This window comes from Notolepis coatsorum (assembly GCF_963971535.1).
Source record: "Notolepis coatsorum genome assembly, chromosome: 3".
Lineage (NCBI taxonomy): Eukaryota > Metazoa > Chordata > Actinopteri > Aulopiformes > Paralepididae > Notolepis > Notolepis coatsorum.
In genome coordinates, this window is record NC_140167.1 from 83,449,147 (window position 1) to 83,472,578 (window position 23,432).

The following is a 23,432-nucleotide window of genomic DNA, read 5'->3' on the forward strand; positions in this document are numbered from 1 at the left end:
AGTACCGAGCAGCAAGAACCACAGTTACCCCTCGATGAAAGAGAAGTGGAAGATGGTGTGCCCGTACTGCGAGAAAGAACACTGGTTGTCACAATGTGACACATTCAAGAAGATGACCGCCGACAAAGTGGGTCAATGGATAAAGTCCAACCGACGCTGTTACCGATGTGCGCGCAGTCACATGGCAGCCGAGTGCCGCTTAAAGAAGAGGTGTAGTCGGTGTGACGGAGCCCACCTAGATGTCCTACACGACAGTAACAGAAGAAAGCCTGCACCCTCAAGCAGCACAAAGGCAAGTGTTATGTACATTGACCCCGCCAGCAGCGGGGGCGCCCGAGTGCTCTTAAAGGTGGTCCGCGTAACACTGAGTTACCAAGACAAGGTCATGGACACTTACGCCGTCCTTGACGACGGGTCAGAGAAGACCCTTCTCCTCGCATCCGCTGCGGCCCAGCTGGGGCTGCGGGGGAGCGAAAACCAGATGACGATTCGGACAATAAGAAGAGATCTAAAGACGATAAAGGGCGAAAATGTCTCCTTCACTATCGCAGCAAGCGGGCAGCCAGAGAGACGGCATAGGATTACTAATGCTTTCACCAGCCAAGAAATAGGCCTGTCGCAGTACACCTACCCCATCGCCAAGCTGATGGATAAATATGTGCACCTGCGTCAACTACCTATCCCGCTCATAGACGGTGCCACCCCGACCCTGCTGATAGGCTCCGACCATGCAGACCTCATAGTCCCGATCGGGTCCACACAGGGCCCAGAGGCTGTCCTGCAGCAGTCGAGACCCGCCTAGGATGGACATTACAAGGCCCCCTCGCTAAGTCTCTTAACCGAACAGCAGCCACTAGCTGCCTCCACTCCAGAGTGACAGAAGAAGACACCACCCTCCTACAGCATGTCGAGAGGCTATGGACACTAGAGACAATGCCCTTTAAGAACGAAAAGAAAGACATTCGTTCCAAGGAAGACATTTACGCCATAGCACTCCTCGAGCAAGGGACAAAGAGAGTCAAAGTCAACGGAGTGATGAGATACGCAACTCCACTCTTGAGGCGAGAGGGTATGCCCACCTTCCACGCCCCAAAAGAAGCGACGGAGCGGTATCTATTGAACACAGAGCGGCGCCTAGCCAGAGACCCCGCTCAAGAGACTGTGTACCGCGCTGAGATTAACAAGCTAATCACAGCGGGACACATAAAGAAAATTGACATTAAAGAGGCCGATCAGACGACCGAATCATGGTACGTGCCGCACCACAAAGTCCACCACAACGGCAAGGATCGTATTGTGTTCAACTGCAGCTACCAGATCGGATCACAAAATCTGAATAAAGAGCTCTTGCCCGGCCCAACACTCGGCCCCTCCCTACTAGGCGTGTTACTACGTTTCTGCCAGGACAAGGTGGCCATCAGCGGCGACATCAAAGGGATGTTCCTGCAGGTGAGACTAGTGGAGGAGGACAAGCCCCTGCTGCGGTTCCTATGGAGAGAGAGGATCGGGGATGAGCAACCAGCCATCTATCAATGGGAAGTCCTCCCTTTCGGAACCACATGCAGCCCATGCTGTGCTACGTTTGGACTGCAAAAACACGTCGCAGAGGACCCAGCAGCTGATGAAGAGGTCAGAAAAAGTGTAGAAAATAGTTTCTACGTGGACAACTGTCTGCAAAGCGTCTCGACGCCAGAAGAAGCCGAGGCCCTTCTACTCAAGCTCCGCGCCTCCCTGATCAAAGGCGGCTTTGATCTCAGGCAGTGGGCCAGCAGCGACCCGCAAGTATTGCGCAGCCTCTCCCCCGAGGACAAGGCAGCAAGCAGCGAGACCTGGATGGCGACCATCCCAGGAGAAGCCCAAGAAATGACATTAGGACTAGTCTGGCGCTTCAAAACAGACTCGCTCCATTATAAACACACACCCCTGACCAAGGAGCAGGGAAGGTCGACTGCACTACCGACCACCAGACGGAGTGTATACAGAACACTCGCCAGACAATATGACCCTTTGGGATGTATTCTACCTTACACCACCAGGGCAAAGATGATTGTAAGAGCGTTATGGGACAAGGACCAGGGCTGGGACGACCCCATACCCGAACACCTTGCATCCACATGGAGAGAGTGGGAGACGGAACTCAGCTCACTCCCAGGTGTTAACATACACCGCAGCTACTTCCCACCCACAGTGAGGCCGGAGGCGTGCCAGATGGACCTGCACGTCTTCAGCGACGCCTCCGAAGTAGCCTACGGCTCGGTGGCCTACTTGCGTGCCCGAGAGGAGGGAGGAGAAATACATACTGCTTTCATCCTGGCTCGCTCAAGAATAGCCCCACGAAAGCAACAATCTATCGCGCGTCTAGAGCTCTGCGCAGCCCTAGCAGGAGCGCACCTCGCCACGTTAATCCAACGTGAACTCACCATTCCGGTGCAAAGAACAATCTTGTGGTCAGACTCCACGACAGTACTCACATGGATCCGGTCTGATTCGTGCAGATACAAGGTCTTCGTGGGGGTCAGAGTCACAGAGATTCAAGATTTAACAGAAGTAGCAAGCTGGAGGTATGTGGACACAAAACACAACCCAGCTGACGTCATCACCCGGGGAATGTCCCTGGATGACCTCACCCGTCACAACCCATACAGTGACGGACCAGAGTTTCTCAAGCTCCCGGAAGAGGAGTGGCCTACACCCACCCCACGGGAGGCGAGTAAAGAGGAGGCCGAAAACAAGAAATCTGTGTTCTGTGGATTGAACACACTCGTCTCCACAGACCCCGACATAGACGATTGCCTCACCCTAGAGAGTGCGCAGCTAAAGACATTTCTGTGGCACCACCCAGAGGTTCAGCCCACTACTGACATTTCAGCAGCTGACTACGAAGAAGCAGAACTTCTTCTACTACAACGAGCCCAGAGAGACTCGTTCCCCGATGAGCTAGACTGTCTACAGGGAGCAAAGCCCGTCCCATCAGACAGCAGACTGCTCCACCTAGCACCCGAGAGCGACGCCCATAGTCTCATCAGAGTGGGTGGTCGTCTGCGGAGAGCCCCAGACTTACCGGATGACGTCAAGTACCCGATAGTCTTGAACAGCCGACACAAGGTCACAGAGCTGATCATAAAGAAATACGACGAGGATGTGCACCACGCAGGGGCAGAGAGAGTCTTCGCGGAGATCAGACGTCGTTATTGGATACTGCAAGGGAGAGAAGCAGTGCGGCGCTTCCAGCGAACCTGTCTAGACTGTCGTAAGTGGCGAGCGCAGCCCAGTATACCCCGGATGGCTGACCTACCTCCCTGTCGCCTCCGACTCGGCGACAAGCCTTTTCACTCCACCGGTATGGACTGTTTCGGCCCGCTGTATATAAAGAAAGGAAGAGGAACCGAGAAGCGGTGGGGTATTGTATTCAAATGCATGACCACTCGAGCGATACATATAGAACTCCTTCCAACCATGAGCACAGACTCATTCCTTATGGCCTTCCGAAGATTCACATCGCGGAAAGGCAAACCGTCTATATTGTTGTCTGATCACGGGACAAACTTCAAAGGCGGAGAAAGAGAGCTGAGAGAGAGCTTCCAAGCTATGGGCCCAGAACTTAAGACCCACCTCGCTCCATCCCAGATTGACTTCCAGTTTAATCCCCCGAACGCACCTCACTTCGGTGGAACTTGGGAACGAGAAGTACGTTCAATAAAGACAGCCCTGTACGCCGTGCTTGGGGCCCAGACCGTGGCGGAAGAAGTCCTAATGACAGTCCTCACGGAGATCGAGGGAGTATTGAACTCAAAGCCCCTCGGTTAAGTCTCAAGTGATGTAGCAGATGTCGACCCAGTCACCCCCAACACACTCTTGATGGGGCGGCTGGACCCCGCGCTACCCCAGACAATGTACAGGCCTGAAGAAGCGAACGGCCGAAGAATGTGGAGGTACAGTCAAGTATTGGCTGACAAGTTTTGGAACAGCTTCCTACTCCACTACCTACAGTCTCTACAGACCCGCCAGAAATGGGTAAAAGAGAGAGACAATTTGACAGAAGGAACAGTCGTCATGATTATCGACCAGTCACTACCCCGAGCTATGTGGCCGGCTGGCCGCGTAAGCAAAGTGATCACCGGTGCCGACGGAAAGGTCCGAGCAGCTGAAGTGCTCGTCCAAGGGCGGACCTACACCCGACCCGTGGCGAGGCTAATAGAACTGCCAAGGCTCCCCGATACTATCGATGACGACCATGACCCCATGACTTTGTGAACTGACTGACCCTCACAGCAGACATTGAGTAGTGGACAGTGCGGTTAATCTGTCTCTGCTTAGCTAATTAGGTGGGACTAATTAGGGGGCGGCTGTTACAAAGGATCAGATTAAACCGAATATATATATTTATTTATTGATATATATTGCATAGTATTTGTATATCGTTTGATATCCCTTGTATATTCCTTGTACATATACACGGAATATCCCTTTAGTCCAGCCCATAATATTTCATTCTCCTATTGGACAGTGGTCCACCGGCGCCAGGGACCGGCCCCCGGAGCCAAGTTCAAAGTCACCGACACGACATGTCTGTACTTGCCCCGGCCTTGCCCAGGGATACGGCGACAGAAATGAGAGTGGCACTATTTGTTCACCGTGCGTATAAATACGGCGCAGGTGAATGTAGAAGCCCCTTAGCCCTTTACCTCCGTACCCTTCGTCCATTTAGTATGTTACCGATAAGTTGAAGCCTCACCCACGATACAACGTGCGGTGAAGTATGGCCTGTTTGGCCTCAGAATAGAGCATCGAGACCGCGTGCGAATTAGTAACTGAATTGTCAGAGTTTGGCGCTATACCGTCGAGTGCGACATATTTCTATTGAGTCTTTAATAGTCTATTTGTGTATAGTGTATCGTGCGGTTAGAATTCTATAGTGACCAGCATCTCCAACGCTTTCTCGTATTAGCTAGAGTTTTTATCCAGGCTGGGCCGACCGCATGGCGCTTTCACCCGAGGAGACCTAGGCGAGAACCGTATGGACATGTACACTGGATTAATCTACCCGACGACTACATAGCCCTTTGCGGCTGGAATATATTTGCTTTGGTCCTATGATTTATGGAGCGGAGAACCAGCCGACGCTGCACGTGTTGGATTTACCCCGAGAGGAGTCAAGTCGAGTCGGCGCTCAGAGAGCCTGAGGCCGCCTAGCTTTCTTCACTGTAGAGCTACAGTCTACAAGAGAACCAAGCTGTATTCGTCTGTGGATCAAGAGACTACTGCACCGGCTTCTGTACCTGAAGTCTCCCTAGTCATCGTTGACCAGACGTCCTACTACCGACAGATCTTCTACCCCCTTGCTGGCTTACAACCAGTGGGAACCCCTTCCAGTATCTCCCGCTATTACTAGTGTACCATAGATATAATTCCCTAAGATTCAGGTTGTATAATTTCCTCGTGCGTAACCAGAGAATGGACATTCGTTATTGATTTGCCTACGCATACTCCTTTGCCTTACAAGTGCATTCAAAGAATAATGTAAAGTATCCTATGTACCTTTTGCTCCATTAAATACTTGATTAATACCTTTGACTGGAACCGATTTCATTGTGGGAAGTGTTCATCATATTCATATATCGTGTACTGTATGGCCAGTAATTAAAGTACATAAAGCGGTAGTGGTTTAATGATACCATACTTATCAATACAGTCAGGGAATTGTACCCCTCAGTTACAGTATGCTTGTTGTCTCTTTCAGCGACCGGCTGGGAGAGTGTAGCGGGGCTGAGAGAGTACTCGTCTCGACTACACTTAATGGCTGGTCGTCCAGCCCTATGAATTCCATGACTTTTCTTGTGATCGCCTTAGCCTTCCGACTATCACGGTTATACGCACGGGTGGTCTCTAAAGTAGTTTGCGTTAGCGGCCGTTTTGGTTTTCTCTGCCTTTTTCTTTGTACTCTCCATGCTCCTCTGGGTGATGGGACTTCAAGTGTCTTAAATTTGTTGTGTTGAAACTTTTTACATTGCTTCCCCCACGAGGTATTTTATCCTGGCATACATTGCAGATGGCATTTGTTGCATCGGTCTCAGACACTTTGTAATAGATCCACACCGCCGACATGTTTTAGGTTAGTTAACATGCGACAATGACACCAACTCCGCTGAGAATTGGCTCATGTTTTGCACGTCATCGATCGGTTTTCGCAATCGGCGACTAGAAAGCATTATCGGAATTTCCCAATCTCATTTATACTGAATATCGGCCGATACCGATCGCTGGCCGATCGATCGGGGAATCCCTAGTTTAGAGAGAGACACTTACAGAGCATGTGTTTAGAGAGAGAGAGAGAGACCCTCACACAGCATGTGTTTAGAGAGAGAGACACTCACACAGTATGTGTTTAGAGAGAGACCCTCACACAGCATGTGTTTAGAGAGAGACCCTCACACAGTATGTGTTTAGAGAGAGACCCTCACACAGTATGTGTTTAGAGAGAGACCCTCACACAGCATGTGTTTAGAGAGAGAGAGACCCTCACACAGCATGTGTTTAGAGAGAGACCCTCACACAGCATGTGTTTAGAGAGAGACCCTCACACAGCATGTGTTTAGAGAGAGACCCTCACACAGCATGTGTTTAGAGAGAGAGAGACCCTCACACATCATGTGTTTAGAGAGAGAGACCCTCACACAGCATGTGTTTAGAGAGAGAGACTCACACAGCATGTGTTTAGAGAGAGAGACCCTCACACAGCATGTGTTTAGAGAGAGAGACACTCACACAGCATGTGTTTAGAGAGAGAGAGAGAGACCCTCACACAGCATGTGTTTAGAGAGAGAGAGACCCTCACACAGCATGTGTTTAGAGAGAGAGAGAGACCCTCACTCAGCATGTGTTTAGAGAGAGAGAGAGAGACCCTCACTCAGCATGTGTTTAGAGAGAGAGGAATCAATATCCATCACGTATTAATCCGGCAAAACTGGCAGGCAACCCCATAATGGAGACGGAAGGGCCTGGCGCCTATGTGAACAAAGTACTGAAGGAGTGGAGAGGTGAGCTAGGACACAACCCAGAAATTGACCCGTTGCAGAGAGCGATGTTTAGAGAAAGTGTGATGAGAGGGCTTCCAGAGGTGGTTAAGAATAGACTGGAAGACGTGGTGGGGTTAATGGACATGACTTATCCTTTGTTCTGTGCACATGTAACACATAGTGTGGAGAAGCAAAGGGCTCAGGAGCAGAAAGTCAGGGATCAGGATAGAAATGACGCAAGGAAGTTAACTCAGCAACAACTGCAGCCCCAAAGGAGGTTGCAGGCAGTAATGGTGTCATCTGCTACCTCTCCACCCATGCAGGACCAGGGACCCCCGCCTGCACCTCAGGTAGTGAGAAGTTATGGCTATAGTTCACAGAACCAGGCGTCCAGGCGGCAGGCAGGGAATGGGCAATCAGGCCCACGGTTTACACAGGGACCGGGGAACGAACAACAGTTTCCCCGTTTCCACTGTTGGAACTGCGGCATGCAGGGACACAGGGAAATGAGATGTAGGCAACCATACCGTCCCGGCTCGGAGTATGGAAGACCCGTGCGCCAGGGGGAGTCACAAGGGCCCCACGACCAGGGGGAGACAGGAGGGCCCCGAAACCAGGGGGGTAATCACTAGGGGTGCCCAGAGAATGCGACGGGGGGAAATCAAATGATTGTGGTTTCCAAGGGAGCTGAGCAAGAACCTATTCTGCAGGTCCTAGTGGAGGGCAAATTAACAGAGATGATGGCAGACACTGGAGCAGGTTTTTCCTGCATAAAGCAAAAATACGCCGCTCACTTACCCCAGTCTGGACAGTATGTTCGGACGGTCGGATTCTCGGGAAAAACACAATTAATACCCACATCAGATCCAATCTCTATGACGTATAACAACAAGACCATAACAATACCTGTATTAATTTCGGACAGCACCCCGCGCAATCTCTTGGGACGAGATGCAATGTGTAAACTAGGCTGTAAAATCCTATGTACGCCTGAGGGGATTCAAATTGAACAAGACGTGTACCAAATGATGCTACAAGGGACGGGGGAGAAAGAGGCCACTGTGTTCTGGCTGGGCAACATAGATGCAGAGCTGCAAAGGGTCTGTGCCCCCTGGGAGCCATTTCTGAAAACCCAACTGCCTCAGTCTAGACAAACAAACATGGAGGCACATTGCACACTACAATATTTGACGAATAGTGACCTAGTTAGGAACAAGGCATGGTTGCAGGGACAGCCCGAGCAGGTGCAGATTAACTCATCTACGATAATTGTAGGGAGACAGGGCGCGGCGTTGAGGGTTAACACGGGTAAGTATCTACGGGAACAACATAGACTAAGAGACGCCGCCCCACACATCACTCTGAGAATAAATCCTGGTTACGAATCCGAACATCTAGGTTCAATGATACAGGAATCCGAGACTCAAAGGTGGGTCTCCACGGAATCTCCGCTAATTTGGAACAGCGCAGATGGGAGTTTCATAAAAATAATGATTTCCTTTTCAGTTTTGGCAAAACCGCAAGTAATCAGATTACCAGGAGACCCTTGCGTTATTCCAGAGGCGGATGCTTTGCTGGAACAGGACATGTTGGCGCGCACCCCGGAACGGTTGTGGTCAAAACACGACACAGATGTGGGTCTAATATTGTCGGCACAGCCAGTGAAGGTCAGGTTAAAGAAGGGTTGTAGACCACCCTTTATCAGACAGTATACAATGAAGCCAGAGTCGGAGGAAGCTATATCACATCAGATTGAGGGACTGTTAAAGGGGGGAGTGCTCGTCCCTTTCAAATCCAGATGTAATACACCTATCCACCCAGTGCTAAAGGCGGACAGGGCTAGGTACAGACTGGTACACGATTTGAGGGCGGTGAACGACGTGGTGTCTGGACCAGAGGCGGAAGTCGCTAATCCACACACCCTCCTGACAAACATCCCGAGTAGCTCGCAGTACTATACGGTCATTGATCTCACGCAGGCATTCTTCAGTGTTCCATTGGAAAAAGAGTCTCAGTATCTGTTTGCTTTTACCCACAGGGGGAAACAATACTCTTACACCCGGTTGCCACAAGGGTTCGCGCACTCGCCGCATTACTTCTCGAAGGCGCTCAAGGAAGACTTGCAAGGAGTGTGCGACACACTACTCAGCACGGTTTTACTGTATGCAGATGACATTCTAATCTGCTCGGATACACGTCAGCAGTGCCATGAGGACTCCATCAAAGTTTTGAGTGGATTAGCCGTGGGAGGCCACAAGGCATCCCGTTCAAAACTGCAGTACTGCCAGCCAAAAGTTGAGTACTTGTCTCGCGTCATTCAAAAGGGCATAAAAAACATCTCACCCACGCAACTCGAAGCTGTATCCAAGGCACCTAGGCCATTGACGGTCCGACAGATGATGACGTTTTTAGGGATGACTGGGTACAGCTCTGAGTGGGTGGAGGACTATACGATAGCGACAGCGCCGTTGAGGATGATGATAAAAGAGGCGGGTACAGACAAGCTTCGCGCTCCCTTGACATGGACCGAGGAGGGGGAGGACGCGTTCATAAACATTAAGCGTCTGTTGTTACAGGCCCCTGCCCTGGCGCTGCCGGATTATGAGAAGTGTTTCCACCTATTCGTCTCACATAGAGCGCAGCATGCGACAGCTGTCCTGACTCAAACACAGGGGGGGAGTGGGAAAAAACAACCGATAGCATATTACTCTAGAGCTCTTTCGCCGGTGGAGCAGGGTCTGCCACCTTGTTATCAGGCCCTGGCCGCAGCACATTTGATGTATGAGAAGGCAACGGCCATGACAATGGGATATGACATTTGCATTTGGACACATCACAAATTGGCAAACTTGATTGAAAGAGGCAAATTTGTTCTGACCAGCCAACGGCAACAGGCTTACATGAGGCTCCTGCAGTACTCGGACGTTACGATAAAAACATGCCACGGCAGTAACCCGGCGGATCTGGTACCACTCCCGAGCGAGGGTCAACCGCATGAGTGTGAGGTGGAGGTACAGGCTTTCGTGAAACTCCGTCCTGATTTGGGAGTCGACCCGCTCGCGATAGCAGAACTCTCACTTTTTGTGGATGGGTCCTGCTATCGGGAGGGGGAAAATTTAAGGTCAGGATACGCCGTCGTACAGTGCAAACCTAACGGAGAAACACTAACAAGAAAGGCCGAACAATGCATGCAACCATGTTCGGCCCAGCTTGCAGAACTAATAGCACTAACAGAAGCATGCATAATAGCTAAAGATCGCACGGTTAACATCTTTACAGACTCTGCGTATGCGCATGGCGTATGCCACCTATTCGCGGCCATTTGGAAGGCAAGAGGCTTTAAGAAATCGGACGGCTCACCGATCCTTCACCACAAGCAGGTTGTGGCGCTTATTCAGGCTGTAAAGTTGCCCAAAAGCATTGCTATCGTAAAGTGCCAGGCACACAGAAAAGACCTGTCCTTTGTGACGACGGGAAACAACGCGGCGGACGAGGCCGCGAAGGCGGCGGCTGCGGTGCCGTCCACGGCTGTTCTGATGTTTGCGGCCGAACTGACGACTGAGGTAACTGAGGATAATTTGAGTGATCTTCAGGACTCAGCCACGCAGGCCGAGAAACAGTCGTGGACGGAGAGGGGGGCTGTAAGGGGGGCAGATGGTCTGTGGAGGAGTCATAACGGTTTGATAGTCGCCTCCATCGATCTTCTGTCCTTAGTGATACCTGAGGCTCATGGTGTTGATCACTGTGGAAGAGCAGAGACCCTGAAACGAATCACGAAAATGGGATTTTGGTCCCCAAAGCTTCAGGCACAAATTGACGTTACACTAGCCAGGTGTTTAACATGCTTACAGGGCAATGTGCGCAAAGGAGTACCGACAGTGGCGGCTTACACACCCCTCCCTGAGGGACCATTCAGACATCTGATTATGGACTATACAGACATGATAACGCCAGTGCAGGGCAAACGATACCTCCTGGTAGTAGAGGACTGCTTTAGTCGCTGGATTGAGGCCATTCCATCTAAACACAAGAACGCGGACACAGTGATCAAGTTCCTGTGTCGCGAGGTCATTCCGAGATTTGGAATTCCCACGATATTACAAAGCGATAATGGCCGCGAGTTCATCGACAAGGTGGTTAAAGGGCTGATGCAGAAATTAGGTATAAGACAGCGCCTTTCCTGTGTCTATAGTCCCGGGTCGCAGGGGAAGGTGGAAAGGGCCAATCTGGTCATTAAAAACAAACTGTTGAAAATCTGTATGCAAACTAAGCTTAACTGGATTGATGCTTTGCCACTTGCTCTGATGGCTATTAGAAGCAGCGTAAACCGCCAAACACAGCTAACACCGCATGAAATGCTTACAGGCCGCAGCATGCCAGCACCGCCATTTAGACACCTGGCTAGGGGCCCGGCATTAGATATTTTTGAGCAAGATCTGAAAAAATATCTTCAGCAAGTGACTAAAATACATGAAGCTGTGTTTCGACAGGAGCAGAGAAAGGAGAGAAAGGGGGTGAAGGAGGCGGAGAAGGAAGCCACCAAACCGAGACTGATCCCTGGGGACTTGGTCTTCGTAAAGGTCCACAAGAGAAAGTGGTCATCACCCCGGAGAGAGGGCCCGTACGAGGTGATCCGATCGACTGGAACGGCAGTCCAAGTCAAAGGATCAGCGACCTGGTTCCACTTCAATCACTGCATAAAGGCCAGCGGCGATCTCTTGGGGGATACAATCGATCGCAGTTATGCAGAACCCGACATGGAGGGTCCGAGACGGCAACTGGAAGGTGCAGTGCCTGCTGATGCTCCCGCAGATGTTGGCAGCAGTGTGCGAACGGTCGGCCGGGCACAACGACGTCATTAAGAACCGTCACGGTCGACCCGTCCTTGAGGATGACGGGTTTGAGTGGGTAGGAGTCCCACGGGGTCCCGCTCAGGCTCAAGTACCAGCAGGCTTTCATGACCAGGCTCAGAATCAGGCGCCCCCTCTTCCCTCCATCGAGGAAGGGGGGGAGAAGATAAGACTACAACCAAAAGGGGTGTTTCCCGTAGGACCGCAAGGGCATGTTTTTGATTTTGACCATTCCCCCGTTACAGGCGGGGATACTTACCATTATACTAACGAGGATCGGGTTGTGGGGGTAGATAGGAGAGTTGAGCCTGTCCCGAACCAATCACAGGGGACAGGGGTGAGGGGAAAAAGGGAGGTCAATGACACTGAGTCGGAAGAGGTGGGGGGACAGGATATGTTCCAGAGGACAGCCGGAACGTTGAGGGACTCAGTGGGCTCACTCTGGGCCAGGTTGAGGGGTTTGCTTCCTTCCGGGGAACAAGATGGGGGCGACTATGACTATGACGAGGAAGACCCGGAGGCTGACCCGATGTATAGAGCGGCTTTAGGGAATGAGTGGTTTAAGTGGGTCCAGTACACGAGCGCGCAGAATCAGATAGAGGATTGTTATGTCTGCTCCAAGGCACGTCCGGATAGGCTGCTGGTGAAGGGCACGAAGTTCAGTTGGGCTCAGTGTGACAGGGACGCAGAGGCATGGGAGGGGCCCCATAATAGTCGCCCTTGGTGCGAGGCAGAGTGTTTGGGGTTTCTCGGCTCTAGTCGTTTTAAGGCGGCAGGAAACGTCACGGATTTCAAGGATGTCACTATGCGGGAACGTTGTAGGAAATTGGATGTACGTGTGCAGGGGGTAGCGACGGGGTTGCCAATACCCAGAGGTGTCAAACTATGGCTGACCAAGGATTTCGAGTGCTTGCAAAAGGAGGGGACCCGGGATGTAGGGGAGGTGGCAGAGGGGCGGTGCACTACTATTTGGAGCATCACGACTAACTGCACGAAAGAAGGAAAGTGTGGACACGGGGTCGTGTTAAAGGGAGTGGATACCAACCCACGGCCTGTAGCTTGCCCTTTTCATGTCCAGGATATGGCACTGGCGGACCAATACTGGCTCTGCGGCGGTAGGAGGTTGAGGAATACACTTCCTTTAGATTGGTCAGGTAGATGTGCCCGGGTTCAGGCGATCATGCCAATGGTGGTCCTACCATTATCAGTGACGGAAGGACCTTCTGAGTCTCCTATCTCTCGAACGAAGCGTAGCTACAAGGCAGACCCAAGGGTGTATCTGGACAGCATAGGACAGCCAAGGGGCATTCCAGCCGAGTTCATGGCTAAGAATGAGATTGCGGCAGGGTTTGAGTCTATTCTGCCATGGATATCGGTCAATAAGAACACCGGGTGGATCAACTATTTGTTTTACAATCAGCAGCGGTATCTCAACTACACCGAGGAGGCGTTGGATGCAATGGGGGACCAGATGCACGCGACCAGTACGGTGGCGTGGCAGAATAGACAGGCTCTGAACTGGTTAATGGCGGAGAAGGGTGGAGTCTGTTCCATGTTTGGACAGTACTGCTGCACATTCATTCCGACGAATGTGGGGCCAGGGGGAAAGTTCTCCGAGGCCATGGCTAAGCTGAAGGATTTGAGGGAGGAGTTGAGGGGGAATTCTGGCCGGAATGAAGAATGGTGGGGGAGTGGGGTGTTGGAAAGATTGGGACAGTGGGGAAGCATAGTGATGCAGACGGGGATATCCATTGGGGTGGCAGGGTTGATATTGGTTCTCCTTTTCTGTTGTGGTATGCCTCTCTTGGGTAGGCTGGTAACTTCACACGTAACAAGCCAAATGCTGATGGTGGGACAGAAAGAGATTGAGCCACAAATCGGGCCATATCCTCAGCTTTATGCTGCCTTAGAGGGAGACGAGGGGATAGAGGATTAGGGGTATGGTGAGGTAGGGACATTTTCTTTTTGTTGGTTCTTTCCTTTAAGAGTGACGGGGGATGGTCTGAGTGCAGTTTTGTTGGTTTATTCCTTTAACTAGGAATTTTAGTCTGATTTTCTAATGATCCTTCGGCATAGAGATTGCAACCATTGAAAATCATTGCATTGTTTTTTATTTTTTTATTATTTTTTGTTTATTTTACTTGTGGTCCTGGTCAAACCGGAATGGGAAGGGGCATCGGCAGAGTGTCGGTTCTGAGCCTGAGGAAGCATTGAGAAGAAGTGGTCTGGGGATCGGTTCTGGGGACTGGAGGGACAAAGGGGGGGGCTAACGCAGTGGGCAAGATGGGCACCTCCCGTCGAAGATGGGGGGACACGTGGTGAGGTCGGTACCAGCGCCTCCCGTCCAGGCATGGGGACATGCTTCTACGAGGACTGGAGGTGTGGCGTGGTGGTTGCTGTATTGGCAAAATGTGACTTGTGGCAATACGGTGAGGAGACTATGGCGTGGGCATGGAAGGGGGGCTGAGCGATGGACACTGGGACTCAATGTTATGGAAGAGACAATGTCAATGGGAATGTTGGGGAAAATGTGTATGGGGTGGACTAGTTTAATATAGGTCAACTAGCAGTGCTGAAAGACGGTCTGGCTGACGTTCTTAAAACAACTTGGACAGAGGGACATTTCAGTACGGCACGTTGTGTGCTGGTAATCTCGGACATCGTATCGCTTTCATATCTTGTTCTTTTCTCTCTTTCATACATACACAGCACACACACACAGACATAGACACAGCACACACACACAGACACAGCACACACACACAGACACACACAGTCACACAGACACACACACACACACACACAGACACACACAGTCGCACAGACATACACACCGACACACACACACACACACACATTCCCTGTGACACAATACACACATACAATACACATACGTCTGTACGCAGACGCACACACACACAGACACACACACACATACACACACACACACACACACATCTCACTCTCTCTTCAATGTTCTTAAATGTTTTACATCATATCGTGTGTGGACATCATATCTTGTTTATCTCTCTTCATGTTCTTAATGTTCTTATCTCTCTCCGATGTTAAATCTACGTATCATCTTAATGTACGTCATGTCAGATCTGACATGATATGATACGTCATCATATCTGTCATGGGGGGGCAGGACTGAGAGGGGATTTAGGGGACAGGCAGAGGGATTGAGGGTAGAGTGTTTTTTGTTCAAGCTGTGGTGATCCTCTGCTCGACCCATAGCTCTTGCTGTTAAGAACTTCTTTTCTTAAATAAATTACCTACTTGTTACAATTGGAAATATCGTCTCCTGCTGTGTTAAACAACCTTCAGCCACAACACAAGCTATGGTTATTTCAATAGTACATGCACTATAGACATTCATGTTATGAGTGGGCATGCTCCACCGACGCAAGATGGCCGCCATGTGGCAACGTCCGTCTCCGTTGGCCAGCAGCAGCAGTAAGTCATCTAGTGTTTATATATTATGATATATCTATGGACAGACCCACCGCAAACAGATTCCCCCAAACTGACTCAACAGGGCTTCTTATGTCGGGTGTTTAGGACCCCCCCCCCCCAAATTACTACATATTAGGCCACGGACCCCCTCAGGGAACACATTATGGGAAATGCTCTTCCCTCTTCGATTAGTACTTTGTTTATGTTTTGGGATGACACCATGTCGGTCTGTATAACTCCATCCTGAGTGGATCATGTCTGTCCATCATTCTTATCAGAAAACGTAAACAAAGTGAAGAAAGGTACATAATGTACACTGTGTTATAGCCATGAGTAATATATTTACTGAGGATGCTCAGTGTGGACTCTAGGCCAGCGGTTCTCAACAGGGGTGCCGCGGCAACCTAGCGTGCAGCAGAGAGCTGCCAGGGGTGCCTTGAGATTTAAAAAATAATAAATAAAATAAAATATATATATTTTTTTTTAATCCTTTTTGGATTACAGAAAATTATCCCTAAAGTGCTATCTGTTGCAGCTGCACTGTTTTCCATGAAAATACCATATTTGGATAAGTTTGACCATTTCTCAAAATCTGAAAATCATTATGAAACTTGGTGTTAATAAAACACAGAAAAGGATCACCAAGTTACTCTGGATAAAAAAAAACTTTACAGACAACATTGAGACAAAGCTTCCTGACACATCTCCATCCAAACTCTTGGAAGAACTCATTGAAATTGAGTGTGGTGCTGAGTACCAAGTATCTCATGATGCAGCAGTTAAGGTGTTGATACCATTCAGCACCACATATCTGTGTGAAGCTGGCTTTTCATCCATGACAGCTCTGAAAACAAAATATAGGGCCAAGTTGAGCCTTGAGGATGACATGCATGTTGCCTTGTCAAAGATCTCCCCACGTATTGACCGTATTATTATCCAGCAGCAGTAGACCTCACATTGAGCTAGAAATGTCCACTGAGTGAACGAGTGCTTATTTTCTGTATTTATTTATATTTTTTGAGAAATGGTAACTTGGTGATCCTTTTCTGTATTTAAAAAAAATACATGATTTTCAGTTTGAGAAATAGTCACACTTATCCAAATATGCTATTTTTATGGAAAAGTGTGCAGCTGCAACAGATAGCACTTTAGTGATACTTTTCTGTAATTCTATTTAAAGAAATATGCTATTTGATTTACTACTACAAGCAGTGTAATGTCAACAGTACTAAGCCATTTAGACCTGAAACACCTGTTAATAATGCATTATATAGCCTGCATATACACACAAATGTGTTTCCCGGTTTCTTAAATAAACATTATTTTGAAAGCAAGCACTTTTGTCATCATTGTAGCGAAAAAGACAGGACCGGAAAAGTCTTTATCGTATGTAGGGGTGCCCTGGAATATTTTATTGAACACAGGGGTGCCTTGGCAGCAGAAAGGTTGAGAACCCCTGCTCTAGGCCAGGGGTTCCCAAACTTTTCAGGCCGGGGCCCAGAAAATAAGGCGTCAGAGAGCCGCGGCCCAATGCACATCGTCTGGCTTTTTTTTTTTTTTTTTTTTTCAGGCGACCGATTTTTTTAGCCAAATATCACTTCAATCCTATTAAGTTAGTTCAAGTTAGTTATTCATTTATATGTGCTATTTATGAGAGGGCTAACTTGTTGCAAAATAATAATGATAATAATAATAGCCTCATTAAAATACTATTGTTGCTTCGGTTGTTTTCAGCGTTTTATGTGCATAATCTGTTATTTAGTTTGAAATGTTCGTTGAAATAAGTAGATTTTTCGTTTTTGTTTATTTATTAAGTTAATATAAAACCATATAGTCACATTTTAGAATACAATAGAATATAATTTTAGAATACAACTAGAAACACTGTCCTGGCCTGCTTCTAAGTTCAGTGGTCTGACAAAAAAAAATTAAATAAAAAAATAAAAAACTATAAAAATAAAAAATAAAAAAAAGTTTTTTTTTTATTTTTTTTTATTTTTTTTTATTTTTTTTTTTAAATCATCTCGCGGCCCATCCGTGGCTGCTCGCGGCCCACCTTTGGGTCGCGACCCCAACTTTGGGAACCACTGCTCTAGGCAACACTAACTCATCCATTCTACACTCATTGCACACAACATCCACACATTCACATTAAACTTTAAACACGACACCATAACACTGCACAACATTTTGTTTTCCATTTTGTAAAATGTTTGTTTGTTGTATATTGTAAATTTTGTATAGTGTTTGGTCTTTATTGTTTTACTGTATGAAGCACAATCTCAGGAGGCTCATACAGAACAAAGCATTTCACTGTAATGTACATGTACCTTATATGTGACAAATAAAACAAAACTTGAACTTTTGGCAAAGGAATTTCACCAAGGAGATCAATAAAGGAATATCTTATCTTATATGTACTTAATTGTAATACTTACACAGGTTACATTTGCGATACCTGTGAAATTCCTGAATGTAGGGGCAGGTACAATAAGAATTTTCTTCTTCCTGTTCCTTTCGGCCATGGAATTTAGTGGAGCATATTAAGAGAACTATATGTACGGTTGGGACTGTAACAATTCCATGTACGAATAAATAAAAATGAAAAGATACAATACGTAAACTGGCTATAACATGCGGTCAATTAGTACTTTATATACATATTTTAAACAAGATCGGGCTGTGCTTTATGCAACGATTAAGTGAACGTTAAAACTAACCTCAACTCTAATCATAGTTAGATAGTGGTGAGAGAACTCTTGAACCAGATTGTTGGTTCAACTCCCGGCTGCTGCGTTTGTTTGGGACTTTTGCCGATACGATGTGTACAGTATGTACAGTAAATATATCACTATATATTAGGGCTGACCTTCGAAGCTTTTTTTGGCAATCGAAGCTTCGGGGCCGAGCTTCGATTTTAATTCGAATCTTCAAAAAAATAAATATATATATATATAATTTTTTAAAATTTTATTTTTGTATCTTATGTTGTGGGACTAAACTTTGTTGTTTTTAAATGTGCTCTATAAATAAAGTGGATTGGATTAATGAATTAAGTAGCCCCTTTCATGACTGTGACGCAGCCAACAAGGTTTCACTCGGCTGCGCTGCCTGGGTGCAGTGGGGCTGCTCTCACAGCCAACGACATGACATTACATAATTATGTTGCAATCTTCATCCATCAAGCAAACAATTATATAAATATTTATATGTAGTTGATAGAGACAAAGGCAGAATTCGACTTAATTAAGCACGTTTTATTAAGACATATTTTTATATGGGTCGGGACACTTTAAAAAAGCAGCACAATGAACACAAATCTATCCGACATAGTCTTAAATAACAAACGGCATTGCTTCGCTTCTTCGTCGACATGTCTGCTGCACATGTCCTTGTTGTTTTCAACACAGATAATCTCCACGTGCTTGTTGTAGAGAGGTGGAGTCGAGGCGCCGCTTACTTTAGTTTCATTGGAATGGAGGCAGGAAGGCGCCGCTTACTTTCGTTTCATTGGAATGGAGGCGGGAAGGCGCCGCTTACTTTCGTTTCATTGGAATGGAGGCGCAAGATTTTGGAGGCAGATTTTTTTTTTAAATATTTAAAAAATAAAAAATCTATTTTACTTCGATTTTTTTTTTAATGTTCGAAGCTTGTGCCATCGAACGAAGCTTCAAAGCTTCGAAGTATTTAAGACAGCCCTACTATATATAACAACGTACGTTATATAAATATATTTTCAATTCAGAGTTTTTATTTGCCACATGGAATCAATACAATCAGAGTTTCTTCATAGTTCATACACAATCATCAATATCATACCATGGACAAAAGGAGCAGGAAGAAGAATAAATCTTATAGTTACCTGCCCCTTATTCCTAAACTAAACAAGTATTTACTTAATGGTCGGCGTACAACCTAATTTACACAAAATTATTATTTATACCATTATACAAGAAACACACAATCCACAGTTAAACAAGAAAAAAATGTAATAATAATAATAATAATAATAATAATAATAATAATAATAATAATAATAATAATAATAATAATAAAGAATAAAAGACTAATAAAGACTAATAAAGACTAATAAAATGACTTATGGCTGTAACACAATGTACGTTATATAAATATATGACTTATGGCTGTAAAACAATGTACAGTATGTAAATATATGACTTATGGATGTAAGACAACGCACGTTATATAAATAGTATATGACTTATGGATGTAAGACAACGCACGTTATATAAATAATATATGACTTATGGATGTAAGACAACGTATGTCGTACGTTATGTAAATATATGACTTATGGCTGTAACACAATGTACAGTATGTAAATATATGACTTATGGCTGCAACACAGTGTACGTTATATAAATATATAACTTATGGCTGTAACACAACGTACGTTATGTACCTGTTATCCTGTGGTGCATTAGTACTTTATTTAGGTATTTCGAGTGGCACCGGGCCGAGTCCTCAGACCTCACGTTGAACCACCAGCAGCACCCTGGCTTTTCCCACCGACACCACAAATAACCCAGGAATGTGTGGGAAACACTGTTGACCCTCTGTGGATAAACTGAGAGAGAAAGCGGCCGCATCAGCTGCAGGCGTGGAGGTCAGGGTCTGCCAGGCGGCTGGAGGAGCTGCCCTCCCAGGAATAGCAGAGGAGCCTGGGCACGGTGGGAGAGTCGCCCCCCACCCACCCCCACCCCCCTGTCTGCTAACACATGCCCTGGTGCTTTGTTACTACATAAACACAAGCCTGGATCTCTGCTAGCATGGTCTCATTATTACTCCAGTAGAATCCTTTTATATAGAATAGAATAGAATAGACTAGAAGAGTTGTCAGATTGGTCTAATTATTATCCCAGTAGATTAATCTTATATAGAATAGAATAGACTAGAAGAGTTGTCAGATTGGTCTAATTATTATCCCAGTAGATTAATCTTATATAGAATAGAATAGAAGAGTTGTCAGATTGGTCTCATTATTATCCCAGTAGATTAATCTTATATAGAATAGAATAGAATAGAAGAGTTGTCAGACTAGACAGACAGACAGACAGACAGACAGACAGACAGACAGACAGACAGACAGACAGACAGACAGACAGACAGGCAGGCAGACAGACAGACAGACAGACAGACAGACAGGCAGACAGACAGACAGCTCACCCAGCTCCTCTCAGGTCTTGTCTGAAACACTTCCCCAGCAGGTAGCAGAAGAAGGGCATCGCATGGTACAGCTCCATCTGTTTGTAGTTGAGAGCCAGACAGAAGGCCAGGGAGCCCAGCACGTCCCAGCCCAGACCCAGGCCCAGCACCGCCCACAGAGCCAGGCCCAGGCTGACACCATTATACCTGACTAAGTTAAGGTCAGTACAGCCTATAGAGCCAGGCTGACACCATTATACCTGACTAGGTTAAGGTCAGCACAGAGCCAGGCTGACACCATTATACCTGACTAGGTTAAGGTCAGCACAGAGCCAGGCTGACACCATTATACCTGACTAGGTTAAGATCAGCACAGAGCCAGGCTGACACCATTATACCTGACTAGGTTAAGGTCAGCACAGAGCCAGGCTGACACCATTATACCTGACTAGGTTAAGGTCAGCACAGAGCCAGGCTGACACCATTATACCTGACTAGGTTAAGGTCAGCACAGAGCCAGGCTGACACCATTATACCTGACTAGGTTAAGGTCAGCACAGAGCCAGGCTGACACCATTATACCTGACTAGGTTAAGGTCAGCACAGAGCCAGGCTGACACCATTATACCTGACTAGGTTAAGGTCAGCACAGAGCCAGGCTGACACCATTATACCTGACTAGGTTAAGGTCAGCACAGAGCCAGGCTGACACCATTATACCTGACTAAGTTAAGGTCAGTACAGCCTATAGAGCCAGGCTGACACCATTATACCTGACTAGGTTAAGGTCAGTACAGCCTATAGAGCCAGACTGACACCATTAATTAACACATTAATCAACTTTGTTTACAACACTAGCATAAACACATTCACACTAGTACGATTAAAAAACATGAAGCACCAGGAAGCCATCACTTCATAAAGGATACTGGAAGTGTCCGTAGTCGATGAGGATGAATCCTGGGTAGAGCAGGATGCAGAGGAGAGTACAGACCTGGTCAAACAGACAGACCATGTTACTGGTTAGAAGACATTAGGCTTCATATAAAAAAAAAGGGGGGCATTCTGATGATTTTTTACTTGAATCTTATCGTTCTGTTGTGAGGAGGACATGTGACAATCTGCCATTAAACGTACCAACATGTTGGTACTGGACTTACCTTACTCTTCGATGAGCCATCAGTCAGACAGAAACAGTATAGAACAGCAGCAGGAATGAAGATCAACAGATCTGCTACCAACACTGAAACAGAGTGGGAAATAGCACATCACTAAAACATATGCTAACATCGTCTCTGCTACTATTGTAAATGAGCTAAATAGCTCTCATAAACAGCTTGTTATAACTGTAGCTCTCATAAACAGCTTGTTATACCTGTAGCTCTCATAAACAGCTTGTTATACCTGTAGCTCTCATAAACAGCTTGTTATACCCGTAGCTCTCATAAACAGCTTGTTATACCTGTAGCTCTCATAAACAGCTTGTTATACCTGTAGCTCTCATAAACAGCTTGTTATACCTGTAGCTCTCATAAACATCTTGTTATACCTGTAGCTCTCATAAACAGCTTGTTATACCTGTAGCTCTCATAAACATCTAGTTATACCTGTAGCTCTCATAAACATCTTGTTATACCTGTAGCTCTCATAAACAGCTTGTTATACCTGAAGCTCTCATAAACATCTAGTTATACCTGTAGCTCTCATAAACATCTTGTTATACCTGTAGCTCTCATAAACATCTAGTTATACCTGTAGCTCTCATAAACATCTAGTTATACCTGTAGCTCTCATAAACATCTTGTTATACCTGTAGCTCTCATAAACAGCTTGTTATACCTGTAGCTCTCATAAACAGCTTGTTATACCCGTAGCTCTCATAAACAGCCTGTTATACCTGTAGCTCTCATAAACAGCTTGTGTTCAGGACTCTCATGGCCTCTGGAGGAGTGGAGCTCGACCCAGTCTGGGTTGATCAGCTTGGCTCTGCAGGGACACACAAGTCGGTGGACAGAGAGTTTTAGATGCAAAGCACCTCTGACTAGGGCTGGGCGATATGGAAAAAAATCATATCGCGATAACGATATGATAATTTTATTTTATTTCTCGATATCGATAATTATCGAATTGTTATAAGTATAAAAAAAATGAAAAAAAAAAAAAAAAAAAAAAACATTTTTTTTTTTTTTTTTTAACAACAGATGTATGTTTATTTTGCAGCAATTCTTTGTCATTGCCGCCATCTTTAGTGTTACATCCCCTCACACTCCAGTTCTCAGGCTGCAGCTGGTTTAAAAGCTAAAGTAAACCGGCTTCTCTGCTGGCTGTGGCTCCAGAGGAGTTGAACAGTTCTGGCTCTGCTAGTTTATTTTCGATCTTTTGGCGCTTTTTTGGTGGACAAACCACCGCACATGTGCACTGTGACTCGTGACTGGAGTCTAGTTCTGCTAGCACACATAGCCTACTGTGTACAGACGGTTTCAAAATGTATTTTAAATTAGAAAGCAAACAAAAGAGAAAAAGAAATCTGAATTTGGTCAGTATTGTCATTTGGACAAGCAAAGCCATTACTTTAAGTTGCAGGCAAGAAAGACAAGTCTGTCCACTGTCTCTGGTTTTAAAACTGCCCTGTTGCAGGTAAAAAAAAAATAAAATAAAAAAAAACGATTTTTCGATTTTTTTTTTATTTCGATATTCGATATTGATTATTAAAATATATCGCGATATTTATCGTTATCGTTATATCGCCCAGCCCTACCTCTGACACCAGCAATGTCACTAATTTACACTGTCACACACAGGAACACAATGTAACACACAGCAACACAATGGGTCGCATTCCCGAATATTTTCCAAAGAGTTCTCTTGGAAGACTTATCTTGGAACCGACTGAGACAGAATCTACGACAAGTTCACTCCGAGTCCCCAACACGTGGGGAAGATG

General features: G+C 46.6%; 1 protein-coding gene across 1 annotated transcript in view; it reads right to left on the reverse strand.

Moving 5' to 3' along the window:
• The window catches only part of alg6 (ALG6 alpha-1,3-glucosyltransferase), a 139,012-nt gene that overhangs the window by 74,440 nt on the left and 41,140 nt on the right, over positions 1 to 23,432 (reverse strand). The window contains exons 4-7 of the mRNA XM_084310150.1: positions 22,386 to 22,474; positions 21,649 to 21,731; positions 21,418 to 21,482; positions 20,510 to 20,695 (exon numbers count right to left, since the gene is read on the reverse strand). Of these exons, the coding sequence (XP_084166276.1) occupies positions 20,510 to 20,695; positions 21,418 to 21,482; positions 21,649 to 21,731; positions 22,386 to 22,474 (423 nt within the window). The remainder of the gene's footprint in view (positions 1 to 20,509; positions 20,696 to 21,417; positions 21,483 to 21,648; positions 21,732 to 22,385; positions 22,475 to 23,432) is intronic.